Consider the following 19748-nt stretch of genomic DNA (forward strand, 5'->3'; position numbering starts at 1 on the left):
CTCACGTCTACTATGCTCAATAAATTCTTGGAAAATTGATTATTCCCAGAATGTCAAAAATGCACTCTAGGCAGTAGATCTTTCTCATATCTGAAACCTAAACTCTGGAACAGCCTTCCTAACATTGTTCAGGAGGCAGACATGCTCTGTCAGTTTAAAACTGAGACACACAGTAGTTGCCAAATAACAGGACTTACCCTAACAAGCAAGCAAATCAGGACAGACCATACCTGCCAACACTCCCGTTTTTCCCGGGAGTCTCCCGTATTTCAGACCCATCACCTGCCCACCTCCCATATTATTCTGTCTCCCGGAAAACTCCCAGAATGCGATTTGGGATGTACCTAGTGTTGGACTTTTCCCCATTTAAAAGCTGTGTTCCTGTCTACTTTTAGAAACACACCCACAAACCTCTCTTCCCTTGTACTTTCAGGTGAATTCCTGCCACCATTTTCAAGTGTGTTCCACTTCATATTCTTGATCCCTAAATTATGACCAAGGGAGCAAGTCGTCCACTCCAGCACCTATATGTCCCTGAATGCAAAGAAACTGTGACATCACAACAGTCTAGTTCCCGAGTGCTCAAGGATTTAGAACATTCCATTTAAACCCATTTAGATCTTCCGCCAGTAGTGGACACTAGCGTAACATAATCAAAGACTCACATCCGAGGGAACTAGACAGGAAGTTAGTGAGTGAAGGCCATAAAAAATTGGACTGATATGCAGCTCTAGTAACACAAGTGAACTGTCTTTGGATATCTATAGTCGTATATTGACCTTAATCTTCAATGGAGAAGTGCGCTCGTGCGATTGATTTTTAACTTTCGACTCAGTCGCTGATCAGAGAAATGACTAGGAATAATAAACGTCAGAAAACGGGCAAACTACTTGCTCTACAAACATGTTTGCATGACTATACAGACAACGTAGTATAACATAATAAGAAAATATCAGTTTGCAACATCAAGCTGCAGATCTAAAAATGAATGAAAGTGAATGAGACCGGAAGTCTCAAGCCAAAAAGATTACAATGGCTGGACTAAAGCAAGCCACACAGTACCACACACTGGAAAAGTGACACACACCTGACAGTTGAGCGCAAATAATGATATCCCGAAGATCCACCTGTTCCTGCTTTACTGCCAATCATTCTGTGCACCATACAGACATGGTTATCTGGAGGGAATGGATTGTAATGTTAAACTGAAGATGTGGCTTTAGTGCAAATGCAGATTCCTGAATGACAGTCTTACATCTCCACTTGGTCATGAGTGTATCGATCTCCATCAGTGCAGTCAGGAGCTGGAACGGTACCTGGAATCGAGGCTCTTCCCTGGAGGAGGAAATAAAGGTTAAGCTATTCTTAAAATAAATTAAGCTATTTCTTCATTGTATAAAACAATATTTATATAAATATAGTGCATGCTAAATAAAATGTAATCAACGCAATCATACAAACCTGTAGAAATTGATCATCAGAGCTCCCTGAAGAGCCTTGTAGGAAAGTCGCCGTTCACCTTTTTGGTAAAAGAGTGAAACATTATTTACCCATTGCTTGATTATCGTACAGTATTTACACACCGTGATATTGAAATGGTACTATAAGGTCACAGAAGTACTGGGATGTAATGACATCATTTACCTTTTTATAAATTAGTGGGTTCATATTAGGTCCTGCTTAATATATAAATATATATTATTAGTATATTATTATATATTTATTAGTAATAATGTTATTAGTATTGCTATATTAGTATTGTTTGGATGCTACAGTATATTTTGAATTATATAAGTCTCACAGTTTTTAGTCATTTTCTTAAGCACTCTTTTTATTTTTTATTATTTTTCAAATAGCAATACTTAATTTCATATTTAGTCTTAGATAAGCTTTAAATTTTCTATTAAGTTTTAGTTAGTAAAAAAAGGTATTAGTTAATAAACCCTGCTAATTGGTCTACACCAGAGATGCCCAAACTATAGGCCTGCAGGCCAAAGTTGGCCCATGGTAACCCTTGATTTGGCCCGCCAAGAGAGGGAGAATGATGGGGATAGTTTAGAGATTGTCATTTCAAATTAAATGTAACTTTTTATTTGTTTTTTTTATTGTCAATCCAGGCACATTCTGAAAACATACCTCCACGGATGTTTCTGGAGGCCGCGAAATACGTCCCGGCGGCACGTTTTTCTGCAGTTTTTGTGAATCCGCCAGAGGTCGCTGTGTACGCTTTTTCCCTCACGAGTGCCACTCGCGCCTTCTGTTCTCGCATAAACCCAACAGAAGTCGATGTCGACTCACTTTTTGACAGACTTTCTGACCGACTGAGCGAACGATCGGCTGATCCACCCTCCCCCTTCCCTAAACGAAACCATTTTTATCGATTGACCTGCCCACCCACTTCCCTGAACCCAACCAACATGTTTCAAAAGCAATCCAAAAAAATAAAAGCCCTCGTCTGATTTATTTATTTTTTTTTCATTTACCACATTCTCAGATTTTACGACATTCTCACCCTGCTATTCACCTGTTTGTTTCATATTTTGGATTCTGTTTTTGTCTTAACTGCTTTCTGGAACCGCTCTTCACCGGTCAACTCCTCTCTGCATGTCAAATCCGCTGACGTACGTGGCACGATAACGGGAAAAACTGGTTGCAGCCAGAATGCCGTCCATACGGAGGTAAGCGGTCGGTTAGCTGGTAAGCGCGAAAAGGAACGCCGTCACACCGCCCCGCAGCGTTCATTTTAAAAAAAATGAAATGCAGCCATACGTACGTAATTCGCTGTCTCCAGAAACGTCTGCAGAGCTACGTTTTCACAATGAGCCTGTGTTGTTTATTGTTAAGATACAAAAAAGCTAACTGGAATTAAATGTTTCAATTTAAATCAAGTCAATTAATCAGATTTAGTTTTAAACTTCTAAACTGAATTGAAAAATGTACACGCTGTCACCAGATGGATCACATCAAGGCAAAGGCAGATTCTGCTTGACAGTATTCAGCATAAAATGATAAAGTGTATTGAGCTCCACTGTTATGAATGTGATTGTTTCTGTTTTTATTGAAATAAGTTATCATTTAGTTAATACAATTCAAGTTAGTTAATACAATTCAAAGAAATGTTTTCTAATTATTTAAATAAATTAGGAAATTACCTACAGTATGGCAACTTTAATGTAAAGTAGTTTGTTTTAGACGTTTTTCTTTGTCGCTGCTTGGAGCACTGCATAGTGACCAGCGTGTTCCGGTAGAAGCGTTTAGAGCGTTTACAAATGTAAATCTTGATTAAAAAAATGGTTGTCAATACCAATTTTTAGTGACGTTGGGGGTGTTTTTGTGATCCACAACTTTGATTTTGAAAGGTGTGTTAAAGCTGTTATACTTCTGTCAGATGCGGTTCAAGTGCGAGAGAAAAACGTTCTCCTAATTCAGTGTCTGCTATCAGATCAGTCGCTGAAATAGCATCAGTGTTCCCGACCTGTCAGCTGTTATCCTATACTTCAATTCAATTCACCTTTATTTGTATAGCGCTTATACAATGTAGATTGTGTCAAAGCAGCTTCACATAAAAGGTCACAGTAAATAGGAACAGTGTAGTTCAGTTTGTAGTGTTTAAGTTCAGTTCAGTTGAGCTCAGTTCAGTGTGGTTTAATAATCACTACTGAGAGTCCAAATATTGAAGGGCAAATCCAACGAAGCGCAGTTCTATAGATCCTGAACCATGCAAGACAGTGGTGACAGCGGAGAGGGAAAAAAAACTCAGCAGTTCTTCAATGCACACACACACAATAGATCACTGCATTTTAGAGGAACTTAACAGATATGTAACGAAGCTATGCAATTCCCCCCCCAAAAAAGTATGTTACTGATACTCTGCCAGCTGATTTGCATGTTGATTCTAATCGGGAGCCGTTTATGTTTCATTTAGTTAGTTTGTATTGTGTAGTATTTACCACGGTATGTGTTTTTGTGTCATTTCAAAATGCCATTTTATTTTCACTCTGTGCCAGTATTTCAATCAGTACAGTAGGACAGTACAGTACATGTGTGTGTCAAACATTTTGGTGAATTACATTTGTTTGAGTCGGGTATATATTTAAAAAATAAATAAATAAATATCACTTTTGCGATGACAAGGCTCCATTTAGATGGCACAAGATGCTGTCTAATGGGAAATGTTGTTTTTCATTCCTATTAGATTGCATTAAATGATCAGTCCAGGAAGTGGAGCTGATCGACAGCAGTATTAAGTCAAATATGTTAAAAGCAAGTAAAATAGACTAAAACTATTGTCCAAACGTGACTGTTTATGCGTGCCAAGCTGCCGAGCGGAAGTTCTTAACATCCTCCTTACGCATACACACAAAGCATAATGGGTAATTTTGCGTTCTAAGAAAAAGGTCTGTATTTTTGGTACATCTTCGGCTCACGGCCATCAATGATATTTGGTTTTTTGCTCTTAATACAAAAAAAGTTTGGGCACCCCCGGTCTACATACACCATTATATATTGTAACTGGCAATGCATTGTGGGCCAATCCTCACCTTTGCTTAACAGATGCTCGTGGCGTTTGGGGTCAAACAGGGCAGTGAAGATCTCCATCTGCTTGTTTAGATCCGCCAAAAGCTCCTGCTTCACCTCAGTGTCTTCCATTTTCTATTAGTCAAAAAATATTATGATTAATATAAGAACATACCTGAAAAAAACACGTGCACTCTTTCGTATGGATCACAACCCACGGTTTGGAACACACATGACCTGAGGATTAATAAAAAAAGTTCTGATCGATTAATCCTAAAATTTGTAATGATTGCAGAGAGATCACCTCTTGCATCATTCAAATCACATGTATGAAATTTAGGCTTTCATGTAAAATAAAATGATGACAGAAGAAGTTGTGGTAGGTTATTCTTGATGTGGTGGGTTTCTTAGGTTAGGTTTTCTGTCGCTACGCGTTTAGCCTGCATTAATGCATTCAGTGTAAGCTTCACAATTAATCATTAAAAGATCGGGATCTCAACACCCACACAACAAATGATAAATTATGGTGATTTGCATATGTTTATTAATCCTTTGAATCACTGCATTCAAATCAGAAAATGCAAAAATTAAGTTGCATGAAGTTACAAACAGCCAAATTACACAGAAGTACTGGGATAACATTTTAAAGTTTAGATAAAACCACTGATGTTTATGGTAAGATCACCGTCATATGCATTTAACTTGATGCTCAAAAATAAAAGTTGTAGGCAGCAAAATACATTATTTAACCAAAAGGTGGTGACAAGCAGCCATCAAAAAAAGTGAATAAATAAAAATAAAAATCACTGAATAAATCTTCAAGAATGATTATTTAGCAATGACACATGAAGTTTTATGAGTGAATATCTGAATAATTTATTGAAAATAAGACTAAAAATAAATATAGATTGTACAAATTATAAATGTTAAGATTTATACATTTAGCGTTATCAGCAACAGTAGTAGTAATAGTCAATTTTTCACAGTACTGAATAATTTACCATTTATTTTTATTCAGCTGAATATTTCTTTATTTTATTTTTAATAAAATTACAGGTCCTAAGTTCTGTTTGTTAAAATGATAAGTGTCTTGCAGTACTGTTTCTGTAATAAACGGAAAGCAAATTACATTTGTCTCCTCCCCTTTTGACTGATCCGAAAAATGGTCCGATCTGTGACTGAAAAACCATTATGTGATCCGAACCGTGAGATATGTGATCTGTTACACCACTAGTATGTAACATGAACTAATTATGAGCAATACTTGTACACCATTTATTAATCATAGTTCATCGTTTACTAATGCATTATAAAGTTGCACCGTGAGTTAATGAACTACCAACGAACAACTGTATTTGGATTAACTGAAGTTAAATAACATAAACAAATACTGTAATAAATGAATAGTTGTTTGTTCATGTTAGTAAATGCATTAACTAACATTAACTAATACAACCTTATTGTAAAGTGTTAAAACACAATGGAAAAAACCTATTTGAGCAGAAACGAGAGCAGAACGTACTTCCACATTGTGCTTCTCCCTCTTGAGACCCTCTTCGATGTTAGCCTGCAGTTTCCCCCAAAAATTAAAGGCATCTTTTTCAAGTCCAGGAGTCCTCTCCAGCCATTCCTACAATGTGCATGTAGTAAATAAATTGCATAATGTTCTAATAATACACTTTTCATAATATGTATTTAGGAGATCTTAAAGATTTGATTTTTATTATTTCTTTTTTGATGAGGGTTTTACCTCCACCAGCTGAAGGAGAGTGGGTTCCTGCTCTGTGCTCAACAGCGTCTCACTCTCCTCCCCGTGAAAGTTGTCTCTGTAGTGTCGGCGATTGTATGGGACTCTTAAATGATCCGCCACACCAATCTTTTGCTCTAGAAGACGGAACTGAAGACTCTGGAAGCCCGAGGCTGGAGACAGATACTCCCTATAACATTCAAACAAAATTAATAGAGCGAATAAATCACTCAGACCATTTTTAATCATCTGATTTACTGTACTGGTCAACTCAAAATAATGATTTATTCAGCAAGTTGACAAGTCACTGTTTCAAATGATCCCAATGCTTGAGCAAATCTCTTGTTAACAATGATCCATTGTTTCAAATGATCTCGTTATAGCACGTTTCCAATAATTTACTGATTCAAATGATCCAGTTATAGAGAAAGTCTCCAGTTAACAATTTACTGATTCGATTGATCTGATCCGAGCAAGTCTCCAGTTAACACTTCACTGATTCAAGTGTTACATGTGTAACATAGCTCTAAGTGAAGTGAAATATCCAGCTAAGGCTTAAATCTGTAAGTGTACAGTGTTTAAAACTATTGATTTATCTATAAAAGAGTCGACTCATAGTGCTTCAAATGAGTCGTCTTGATAACGAGTCATTAGGTGTTTCGTGATGATGCGACTACGAAACAAGTAGTTGCGCGCGCAAACCCGGGAGATTTGAATCCTGCGGCCCTGCCCACTAACACAGAAAAAAAGCCACACACACACACACACACAGAGAGAGAGAGAGAGAAACCGGTCGAATGAAGTCACGCTGTGCAGATGGATATAAGATGAAACCTCAGCAATATAGCCCAGCCTTGAGCAGTTCGAGTGCTTCTGGAAACTACATGCTTACAAAGAAGACTTCATCGGCCGTTTGTTAAAGGAAGGATCAGTAAAGACTGTCAGAACATGGATCAGTTTCTTCCCCCATTTCACAAGTGTAAGTACATGCGATTAAAATTGCCTCGTTTACTCTAGCTTGCAAATTATATATTTAGTTGTGTTTTGTTACTTGTAACCGCGTGTACTGTATCAGGTTAACTCTTTATATCCTCATATCGCGTGTAAAGCCACGTTGAAAATGTGACGCGTGCCGCTTTGTTTACGGATCGTCACACATGCAACGGTCAAATTTCAAAGTTTCAGCTCAGGTTCGAGGTGAGGTGTCTAAATTGCACCCAGCAAGCTGAACTGGCGCTCTAGGCGTGTGTGTGTGTGTTGTGTCCTCTGAGGAGGAGGGTAATGTGTGTGTGTATATGTGTGTGTGTGTGTTTGTCTGTGTGTGTGTAAAGAGCAGGTAGAGTGTGACAAGCTAGGAGATCTCCTCGCCAGTTCTTTGCTTAATAAAATTGTTAAGTCTTCTGTATTTTCTAGTCCATCGTCTGTATTTACATTCACCCACTGGCAGCCAAAATCCACGCCTTACACTATGAAGCGTGTATGCACTGTGACTACTTCTATATTGTTAAATAGCTGGTGGGCATTTCACTCTGTCTCGCGCTGAACGCTGTCAGTGTCGACCAATCGTAGCAGGCTGTCATCGGTCCAATCAGCGCAGATTAGCTTGGCGCTGAGGAGGGGTTTGGAAACAAATGAATCGCTGAGCGATTCATATGGGAGTCGCTGGGATAATTAGGTAAAAGTAAATGCTTATTATAAGACCATGAAAGTGTTTTTTTACCTTGCATGCATATTAGACTGTTGTTGGAGACTCTTACAACCTAAATATGACCCCATTTTATGTATAATAGGGTCTCTTTAAATAAAGTGTTACCTTAATTTTTAAGTACATAAAAAAGCAGATGCTTTTGTACTCAACTAAAATCAAAAGTACCTAATACTTTTACAGAAGTAATGTTTTATCAGGCTCTTTTAAAAAATTACTTGATATTGTGTGCTTTTTCCACCAATGGAACAAATACACGAGATACTTGTGGAATAATATACAAATAACAATGCATTTTACTCCTCTACTGTAAATTTAATGACAAAGTCAAGACAACAAATATGTGTGTGTTGCTTTTTTATCAAATTAATCAGGTTTCAACTACATTTTTGTAAGTTACACAAAGTTTAACTTAATATTTTTAGTCAGTTTGAATGATGCAAGTTCAGAAAACTAGAAAAAATCATTTAATACTATTTAAAAGATTTGTTTTTACATATAAAGTAGGCATAAATTGCAACCAGCACTGAATGAGGCTGTTACCTGAAATCGAAGAAGTCCAGAGCAGTCATAGTCTCCAGAACAGCAAACTGATCCACCAGTAGCTTGAAGATCATGGTAATCCTATGGATCCTGCTCACCACCTTCAGCATGTTTCTCTCATCCCGAACCTGAAGAACAAAATCAACATTCAACCAAAAAAAACACATCAACAACATTTAACCAGAAAATTCATTTAAATAAATAAATAAGTAAAGAGTGAACTCCACTCTCTTTAAACCGATGTATTTTACTCCATTTGTACTCACATGTTTTTTAATGAACAGGTCACGAACTGAATCAAGCTCCCACAATATCTGCTTAAACCACAACTCGTACGCTAAAGGAAAAGAAAATATGCAACACTGTAAGGATCTCAAAAACAAAGATTCTTTATTATTATTTCAAAACCCATAGAACCCTTTCGTTGCTTCTTTATAGGAAAAACAAATGGTTTGTTATGTAAAATGTCACAGTTCCTTGACCTTCATCAGACTAACACTCAAAAAAAGGAATTATGATTAAGTTTATCATTAACTGTAACCTTTTCATTTCATTTGTCAGTTTGGTAACACTATTTTGATGGTCCATTTGAGTATTAATAGACTGTCTGCTTAATATCTGCTGATACTGCTCCTTCAACAGACATATAACTGACTTTAAGAAACTTTGCAAGTACATGTCAACTTACACTAACCCTAACCTTATAATCTAATGAGAATTAGTTGGCATGTAGATGCAAAGTAACTTAAATTCAACAAACGGACCATCATAATAAAATCTGACCGTCAGGTTTTTTTAAACGTTGTCAGATTACTTAGAATCAATCAAAATCTGTTAAATTCATATACTAATATGCACACAAAAACAATTTTTGGCTGCTTGTTTAAACTACTCATTTAAAATGAGCTGAAATAACACAATTCTTGAGCTTTTTTTGAGACAACTTAATTGTTTTTGTTCAATCCACTTAAATTTGTTAAGGTAACTTAATTGATTTGTGTTGGAACAACATGAACGAATTGTTTGGAATTTTTTACAGTGTTGATTTAATCAGTTAAAAGATATGAATATGGTATAAACATTTCTAGCTTTAGAAAAAGCCAGATCTAATAAATTAAATTTGATGAGATTTTACTTAATAATATTAATAATACTTAATAATGAGGGGCAAAAGAAAAGCAGCATATACTCCACACAATAGATGACTAAAGTAGGATTTAAAACACATTGCAAATATTGATATCATTACAAAAATCTTGATCTTTTTTTCTTGTTTCATTTATGTTTAACAAACAAATATCAATCAAATAAAGTATATTGGTTCAATTATGCCAAAATATGTCATTCAAATGGATAGAAATTTTATATGCTCTCGGAATACATCTTATTTCTTTGTTAAATATCTTTTGAATGTACACACATAGAAAAAAACAACAGAAATAGCCAATAAACATTGTTAATGTTTGGACTTTCAGCATTGAAAATTAAACCACACTGAACTAAACTGAACTTCAAATCTGAAAGCTGGACTAAAGCAATTGACACAATCTACATTGTAAAAGCGCTATAGAAATAAAGATGAATTTAATTTAATTAATGAAAGCAAATCGCTGTAGTACAAATAAACAATTATATCTTATTCAAAACACCACATGTTCATATATGATACCCTATGTATCCCTATCACACCCTATGTATATTCATAGTAGGTATTGATAGCGTGCAAGATTGTTTGTTTACCTTTTGCACATGGGGATTTTTCCTGTGCCCCTATCATTGCTTTAGGTTGTGGAGTTTACTTCACAGTTTACTTCACAGTTTGTTCAAACTACTTATCTAAAAGAGCTAAAACAACACAATTCTTGAAGTTTTGTTGTTGTTCGCGACAACTTAATTGTTTTATGATCAAACCAGTAACCAATAAGTTAACCTTATTCCTTTATGTTGTCCCAAGACAAATCGATTGTGTGGAACTCAGCATTTTTTACAGTGTTGATAAATAAAATGTTATTCACTCCAAAAAATGGTTCACTAGAACTAATGGCTCCTTTTGTGCCATTTACTTGAAATAATGAATATATACAAATAGATTACCTTGATGGGTAACAATGAAGAGATGTTCATCATGGATTTTGTTGCCTTTTTGTTCACTCTGCAAATCTTGAGCATTCAGCAACTTGTCAAGCTACCAGAAAACAGATTGAATCAAGTTATTTCATTTGCAGCACAAGTTGCTAAAAACGTACAGAGGAAAAATCTATATTTAGATGAGTAGAGATGTCTATTAAAGGTTGATGACCTACCTGTAAATATTCTCCGTAGACGATTCCTCCTTTACTGGCTTTGTTGATGCCTTTTTGAGATCCATCCTCTTCCTCTGCCTTGCTAGGCTTACTGGACAACAATCTAATATTGAGAATAAAATGTTAAAAGGTACAGACATTAAATTTAATTTGTTTGCATTCTATTTCATTTAATTACAAAAGGAAATAAAAACAAAATAATGCCAAACGCACTGAAGCGTTCCTCCCAAAAATGGACATCCACTCATGTTTTGTCCTTGAAATGTTCAACAGGAATTGATTTTTTCCCCCTCTGTTAGCTTACTGAAAGTTGTCACGATGATCTGTGTGCTTCATTGCAAAGTGGAGCATTTAAAGGTTTGCAGCGTCCAATCAAATGCTGGATTGCCACACCTGGCCTATGAAAACACATATTTAACACACAAGAGACTTTTCAGGCACAACCCTCCAATTTCACCTGGCAGGTGGAAATCAAGCATGTGGAGAAGATCCAGGAGCTTCAGCAGATGTAGTAAACAGCAGATATACAAGACAGTGGGACAGTTAATGATTTAATGTGAAGAGAATTAACTAAAATGTGAAATAATATACTTTCAGATTATTTTTTGCAAAAACACTATGATTAAATATGGAGAAAATTGACTAAAATGCAAGATAATATAGTTTCAGATTGTTTTTGTTGATAAAACATGATTAAATGTGAAGATAATTAACTAAAATGTGAGATAATATGCTTTAGGATTGTTTTTTGTTAATAAAACATGATTAAATGGGGAGAGAATTGACTAAAATGTGAGATACTATACTTTCAGATACGTTTTTGTTCATAAAACATGATTAAATATGGAGAGAATTGACTAAAATGTGAGATACTATACTTTCAGATAAGTTTTTGTTCATAAAACATGATTAAATATGGAGAGAATTGACTAAAATGTGAGATACTATACTTTCAGATACGATTTTGTTCATAAAACATGATTAAATATGGAGAGAATTGACTAAAATGAGAGATACTATACTTTCAGATACGTTTTTGTTCATAAAACATGATTAAATATGGAGAGAATTGACTAAAATGTGAGATACTATACTTTCAGATATGTTTTTGTTCATAAAACATGATTAAATATGGAGAGAATTGACTAAAATGTGAGATACTATACTTTCAGATACTCTTTTGCTAATAAAACATGATTAAATATGGAGAGAATTGACTAAAATGAGAGATACTATACTTTCAGATACGTTTTTGTTAATAAAACATGAATAAATGGGGAGAGAATTGACTAAAATGTGATATACTATACTTTCAGATACGTTTTTATTAATAAAACATGATTAAATATGGAGAAAATTGACTAAAATGTGAGATAATACTACTTTTTACTGTTTTTGTTGTAATCAAACACAAATGTGAGCACTGTGCATTTGTGCTATTGGGCATCAATTATGTGTGAAGTACAAATGAAAATGACACATTTTACATTTTAGCATTTAGGCTATGTGCTGTCAGCGTCTACCAGTGATGTATTATCATTCTGCCACTTGAAAATTTACATGTCTCATATAGGTCACATTTATTTGATTAAAAGAACAGTCAATATTTCAGTGAAAGGTTATTAACCCCTATATCCATTGCAATGGATATCACGTCAGCCCATATTTTTTGTGGTTCCTGAATGAAGTCCAACAGAATGAAAGCTGAAAGCATGGCGTCACTTCACTCCAGACACAGACGTAAGCACATTTCTGTAAAAAAGAGGGATTGCACTTATTAAAGTTAAAAAAAAAATTGTAACATTGCAAGCTTTAGATAAGGATTTTTTTCAAATGTGTCTATCCCTTAGCCACAACCATATCACCCTGCAGCCCAAGACCGGTTACTCACTGAAGCTAAGCAGGGCTGAGCCTGGTCAGTACCTGGATGGGAGACCACATGGGAAAACTAGGTTGCTGTTGGAAGTAGTGTTAGTGAGGCCAGCAGGGGGCGCTCAACCTGCAGTCTGTGTGAGTCCTAATGTCCCAGTAAAGAGAAGTGGACACTATACTGTCAGTGAGCACCATCTTTCAGATGAGATGTTAAACCGAAGTCTTGACTCTTTGTGGTCGTTAAAAATCCCATGGCACTTCTCGTAAAGTATAGGGGTGTAACCCCGGTGTCCTGACCAAAATCCCTCCATTGGCCCTTACCTATCATGGCCTCCCAATAATCCACTGAATTGGCTCTATCACTGTCTCTCCTTCACTTCACCTATAGCTGGTGTGTGGTGAGCGCACTGGTGCTGTTATCTTGTGGCTGCAGTCGCATCATCCAAGTGGATGCTGCACACTGGTGGTGGAGTGGAGAAACCCCACCTCATGATTGTAAAGTGCTTTAGGTGTATGGCCATACATGATAAATGCACCACATAAATAATTCTACATTAGATTACATTAGAATGTACAATAGTTTGGAGTTCTGTTACTGAAATAAATCTCCAGTAATGCTAAATGAAGTGTTTTTTTAACAGAAAATAACTATATCGATGTACTCATTCATTGCTAAAACAATTTCATATGCAGAATATACAGATCTTGAAGTTCTTGAGCATATGGCAGATGGAAATATCTCAGAGGTGGAGGTTACTGCATGTGGAGTGATGAGGAAGATAAAGTTTGTTATAAACAAGGTGCAATCTATACAACAGAATTTCCTCAAAATTACAGTAAAAAATGTTGCAATGTTAATGTTTGTGGATTTTGAAAATAAATTGCAAGTTTTCACCAGCCATCATGTATTTTTTATTTTTATTTATTTATTTTTTTGCATTTTATGTTGGTGTAATGTTCAGGAAGTACAACTGTTCTGACCTGATGTCCATTGAAATGGACAAGAATAAATATACTTAAAGGGTGTTGAATTTTTATTATTATAATTTGGTCACACTTATAGGAGCCTTAAGAACTGTGAAAATATACTTTTACATTTTTCAGAAACTTGGAACATAATTTGGGTCTGAAGGGGTAAAGTTTGTCATAATAGATTTGGAGTATAGTTACCAGAAATGGGCGATTATTGCTATTTGCTAAATTGTTTGTTTGTTTGTGGAATGGCGACGCAGTGGCGCAGTAGGTAGTGCTGTCGCCCCACAGAAAGAAGGTCGCTGGTTCGAGCCTCGGCTGGGTCAGTTGGCATTCCTGTGTGGAGTTTGCATGTTCTCCCTGCATTCGCGTGCGTTTCATCCGGGTGCTCCGGTTTTCCCCACAGTCCATAGACATGTGGTACAGGTAAATTGGGTAGGCTAAATTGTCCGTAGTGTATGAGTGTGAATGAGTGTGTATGGATGTTTCCCAGAGATGAGTTGCGGCTGGAAGGGCATCCGCTGCATAAAACATGTGCTGGATAAGTTGGCGGTTCATTCCGCTGTGGCGACCCCAGATTAATAAAGGGACTAATGAATGAAATAAATGAATGCATGTTTGCGGCACAGTGGCTCAGTGGTTAGCATTGTTGTTTCACTGCAAAAAGGTCACTGATTCGAGTCCCAGCTGGGCCAGTTGTTATTTGTGTGTGGAGTTTGCATGTTCTCCCCGTGTTCACGCGGGTTTCTTCCGGGTGTTCTGGTTTCCCCCCACAGTCAGACAAGCGCTATAGGTGAATTGGATGAACTAAATTGGCCGCAGTGTTTAAATGTGAGAATGTATGGGTGTTATAATGATTTCTATAGATCAGTGTCTTAAAGCCATGGTGTGTTTTGATTGTAACGTTAACCAATTAGAAACTTGTCTACCATTCGGTATGGCAGATTAACTATATATGCCAGTTTGGTTAGGTTAGGTTACTTTATTTATACAAGAAGGTAGATTAGTTTTGCAGTCCTCATTCATACCACAGTGCCACACAAAAAAAATTGACAACAAAATACATAAATACATAAAACATTGATGCACAAAACCATCTCTCTGCCAAATAAATAAAGTATATAAAACGATACATAAAATAAAAACTACAAGACACAGAAACACCTCTGCTTTAGTCTATGCCTTTTTTTAACTGTCTAATGGCTGATGGCATGAAACTATTTTTGTATAGTTAAGTTCTACAGCTAAACACTAAAAACCTGCGACCTGAAGGAAGGAGCTGAAACTCAAAGACACACTTCAAAAACTCAGTGTAGGGGTGAGCGGTGTCACTTAAATTTGAATGTTAACTTCTTTAGCTGCCTGGTATACACAGCCTCCAAGTTGGCTAGTGACACCCCAGTCAGCTTACTAAACCACTTGACTATCTGACTTCAAGAGTTCCCACATAAATATGCTTGGTGTTTATAGCAAGTTTGGCATGCTGTCCTGGGAGAGAACCCTGAGCTCGGAGATATTTGGGCCCAAGGCTCCCGCTTGGTCAAATAAGCATATCTGGAGATCCGAGATCAGGTAGGTCTCGAGAGCTCCCCCTTGGAAAAGGGAGGAAAAAAAGGAGATGGGGTGGAAGGGGGGATTCTTCCAAAACAAAGATAGAGCAGTAGGGAAAAAAACGATCCATTTATTGTAAACTAGGATAACTCTAATTAGATTATTACAGATTACAGATGAGCAGCCAGTCGTGCTCAATCCTATCACATGCTCCTCTCGAAATTAGTTTATGAAACTTCACTTAGTGTGTTTTTATTCTCGAAAAAAAAAGGTTCCTTCGGTAGGCGTCCAGGAGGCATCCGAAACAGATGCCCGAGACACATCAACTGATTTCTCTCGATATGGAGGAGCAGCGGCTCTACTTCGAGCCTCTCCTGGGTGACTGAGCTCCTCACCCTATTTATAAGGGTGCGCCCTGCCACCCTGCAAAGGAAATTCATTTCAGCCGCTTGTATCCGAGATCTTGTCCTTTTGGTCATGACCCAGAGCTCATGACCATAGGTGAGAGTAGGAACGTAGATTAACCAGTAAATCGAGAGCTTTGCCTTTCGGCTCAGCTCCTTCTTTACCATAACGGACCGATACATTGACCGCATTACTTCTACTGCTGCACCAATCCACCTGTCAATCTCATATTCCATCCTTCCCTCACTCGTGAACAAAACCCCAAGATACTTGAACTCCTCCACCTGGGCTAAGGACTTTCCTCCAACCTGAAGATGGCAAGCCTCCTTTTTCTAGTCAAGCAACATGGCCTCGGACTTGGAGGATCCTCATTCTCATCATCTTTTGTCTTTAATGCATTTAACTGAAGATATGACTCCTCATACCATCTGACATAATCAGCAAGTACCATGAACGGTTACATTATCATGAAGTTGGCTGACAATGACAGTCATCTGCATACTTCATAACGGTTCTATTTTGCCACCTACTTTGGCATATACATGGGAGAAAATAAGGATTAAACACGTCATGTTTTTTCCTGAGAATAATTTTTCTAAAGGAGCTGTTGACATGGAATTGAAGCAGAACCCCAAACAATACACACATAATATATATTAAAAAAAAATTTTTAAAAAACAATAGAATGACACAAGGAGAAAGTACTGAACTACTGAAATGTATTTAATACTTTATAGAAAAGGCTTTTTTGGTGATGGCAGATTAAAGACACCTCTCATATAGAGAATGAAGTCACATGCATTGCTCAGGTGTGAGTTTTTCACAGACTTCAACAGAGTGTAAAAATCTTGATGGTTCTGTGGGTCTCGTCTATCAAATCTGAGCTTTATTTTGTATTTTCTATTAGATTTAAGTCAGGTGATTGGCTGGGCCATTCTCCAGCTTGATTTTCTTTCTCTGAAAGCATTTGAGAGCTTCCTGGTTGTGTTTTAAATCATTGTCTTGCTGAAATGTCCACCCTGGTTTCATCTTCATCATCCTGCTAATGTAGATGTTGGACTGAAGCAGTAAATATTAATTTACAATGATGAAGGGCAGAGGGTTGCTGAAGAACCACAAAGATTTTAGCTGCTGTCTGGGCTTTCACTGCCTTTCTACACCTCCTTTTCTTCATGTGTTCAACACTTTTTCCCTGCATCATTTCATTTTATTACACATAACTTGTAAACTAATTAGAATTTTTTTTTTTTTTGCATATATGGATTTATTTTGTTGTTACCAACATCCAGTGAAAATTTCAAGTCAACAGCACCTTTAGAAATATGTTTTCTAAGAAAAAAGGTGACATGTTCAATACTTTTTTTTCCCACGCTGTATTTGTGTAAAGGATGAATAACAGAGGTGAAAGAACACATCCTTTTGGGGATTCAGTTGAGAAGCAAAATTTGTCAGATAAGCATCCATTCACACACTTTGTGTTCGGTTAGTTAAAAAGTTAAGGATCCAGCCCACCAGGTTATTACTGAGGTCAAACTGTTCCAGCAGCCTACTAATTAAAATGTGAGGTTGACTTGTGATAAAAGCGGAGGAAAAGTCGACAAACAAAACTTTGGCATAGGTGCCATTTTTCCCCAAATGTTTAAAAAGAAGATTAAGCAAAGCAACCGTGGCATCATATACTCCCTAATGGGGCCGATAGGCAAACTGCATAGGATCAAGTGCAGTACTCAGTTCTTCTTAATACTTCAGACCTCACAAACTAAAAAAAAAAAAAAAAGAAGGAAAAACGAAACTTTGTTGTACTGTAATCAGGTTGAACAGCGTTGAATGCAGTGCCTATCGTTTATCGATTATTTTTCACATAGTTGGCATCAAGAACGAACATAGAAATATTGTACTAAATGGTTCAGGACAAAGCATTGAAAAGGGCAACTGGAAAACATCATCAACACATTTATACTGCATTTTCAAAAGTAAAACTGTACATTTGACTCGGGAACGATTAACTGGACAAACTTCATGTCCCATTGACTCTCCCATTACACCTGCTTTTTATTCTCACTCAAAATTATTAGTTTGAATCACATTTTGTGTATTAAACTAAAACGAACATCATTCTGGTATAATAATAATATTAGTAATATTAGTAATATTAGTAATATTATTATTATCATCATGCAATATTCTTTGTGCGATCAGGATTTAATATTTGACGATGCCTTTGTATTTATTAATACATTTAGCTCTGTGCACTCGTCTATTGTTGTATAATAATAACCTTTAGTCCTTTTATGTTCTAGTGAGATTTTTCCTCTGTCCTGGAAGAATGTGGTTGGATTACTTTGTTTTCTGTACTGTTGATGGTTTAAATGATAACTAGGTCTACTTTTTTAAAAACAAAATTATCACGAATTACTGTCACCGAAATAAAACATTCATTTTTATTTAAATAAGACCCTGCTACCGTTTCACTCATACCTTTGCCCTAATCCTACTTGAAAATGTGGGAATATAATGAGGACAATATAATGATGATGATAATAATAGTAATAGCCTACGCTTACTACTACTACTAATACTACTACTACTACTAATAATAATAATAATAATAATAAACAATGTTAAAGTTTTTAAAGACTATGCAGTATAGGGTAGAATGAAAAACAGAGCATGTAAGTCAAAATAGTTTGCTTACATGAGTGTTAACTGAAATGGGATAATTAAAAGTGAAAATAATAATAATATTTACAATTAAAACAGGAATTGAATGAAGACATTTAAATTAAGGATACTTTTCACAAATTCAGGATGCGTGCAATCCTGCCATTTTGTGTCAGACCGCACACCACAGACCAGCTGATTAATGGAGAGGAGACAGAGTGATGAAGCCAATTATGATATGGGGATGGTTAGGAGGCCATGATGGACAGAGGCTAGTGGGCAAATTTGGCAAGGGTGCCAGGGTTAAACCCCTACTCTTTTCGAAAGACATTCAGGGATTTTAAACAACAGCAGAGGGTCAGGACCTAGGTTTAACATTTCATCTGAAAGACGGTGCTCACTGAGCAGTATAGCGTCCCCTTCACTATACTGGGGCGTTAGGACCAACAAAGACAACAGGTTAAGTGCCCCCTGCTGGCCTCACTAACACCACATCCGGCAGCAACCTAGCTTTCCCATATAGTCTTTCACCCAGGTTCTGACTGGGTGCAGCCCTGCTAAGCTTCAGTGGGCATCCATGTGAGAGAAATTGAGTAAAATAAGAAGCTCTAAGTAATTTTCAGTGAAGAGCATCAACTTATATTTTTAGGAACAACTAAATTATTTTGACTCATACACACAATAATTATTATCATCACCATATTTACATTCTTCAAGTAAGATGAAGGAAAAGTAATGTCAGTGAAACAGTAGCAGGGGGTTATTTTAACGTTTTGGTCATGTTAATGCAAGGTGAGTTTGAATTAAACTGTAGTTACAGCTTAAACAAACATTTTGTACAGAAAACAAAGAAATTAAACCATGTTCCTCTAGGACATAAGAAAAAACACAAGAACATAAAAGACTAAAAGATAAATACAGACATGTGCACAGAGCTACATGTTTTACAAATGCAAAGACACTGTCAAATAATAAATCCTGGTCATACAATGTATATTACGTGACCAATATTCACTCTAGTGTAATACACAATATGTGATATTTGATATGTGAACAAAAATGAAAAGCATGTTTAATGTGAAGAGTAATGGGAGATGGTTAAATCACTGCAGAGTAAAATTTCCAGTTTTACTTTCCAAACTGTGGTATAAATGTGTTTTCCAGAAGCTGTTTTGAATCCTTTGTCCTAAACCATTTAGCACAACACCTCTATGTTCGTTCTTTGTGCCAACTGTGGATAAAAAGTTTGATAAAAAAAGACTGCAGTGAGTTTAAAGTCTGTGTGAAATAGTCAGACTTTGATTGAAGATTACCAAAACAAACTTTTTTTTTTTTCAGTTGATTAACTTGCACAGATTAATTTTTCACCTAAAGCACAAATATGTGCGCTAACAAAAAACATGTAATTTTTTGATTTCCCACAGATTTTCACTGCGGGAGCTGTGTTCAGCTGTGTGACGCGTGTGCAAGC

General features: G+C 36.4%; 1 protein-coding gene across 1 annotated transcript in view; it reads right to left on the minus strand.

The window, feature by feature from the left end:
• Positions 1 to 11152, minus strand: part of tdo2b (tryptophan 2,3-dioxygenase b) — a 12864-nt gene extending 1712 nt beyond the window's left edge. The window contains exons 1-11 of the mRNA XM_056468803.1: positions 11030 to 11152; positions 10817 to 10919; positions 10608 to 10698; positions 8780 to 8850; positions 8514 to 8641; positions 6269 to 6455; positions 6041 to 6148; positions 4542 to 4653; positions 1462 to 1519; positions 1256 to 1335; positions 1088 to 1178 (exon numbers count right to left, since the gene is read on the minus strand). Of these exons, the coding sequence (XP_056324778.1) occupies positions 1088 to 1178; positions 1256 to 1335; positions 1462 to 1519; positions 4542 to 4653; positions 6041 to 6148; positions 6269 to 6455; positions 8514 to 8641; positions 8780 to 8850; positions 10608 to 10698; positions 10817 to 10919; positions 11030 to 11064 (1064 nt within the window). The 5' untranslated portion in view covers positions 11065 to 11152. The remainder of the gene's footprint in view (positions 1 to 1087; positions 1179 to 1255; positions 1336 to 1461; positions 1520 to 4541; positions 4654 to 6040; positions 6149 to 6268; positions 6456 to 8513; positions 8642 to 8779; positions 8851 to 10607; positions 10699 to 10816; positions 10920 to 11029) is intronic.
• Between the last annotated feature and the right edge of the window lie 8596 nt (positions 11153 to 19748).

Source organism: Danio aesculapii, chromosome 11 (genome assembly GCF_903798145.1).
Source record: "Danio aesculapii chromosome 11, fDanAes4.1, whole genome shotgun sequence".
Lineage (NCBI taxonomy): Eukaryota > Metazoa > Chordata > Actinopteri > Cypriniformes > Danionidae > Danio > Danio aesculapii.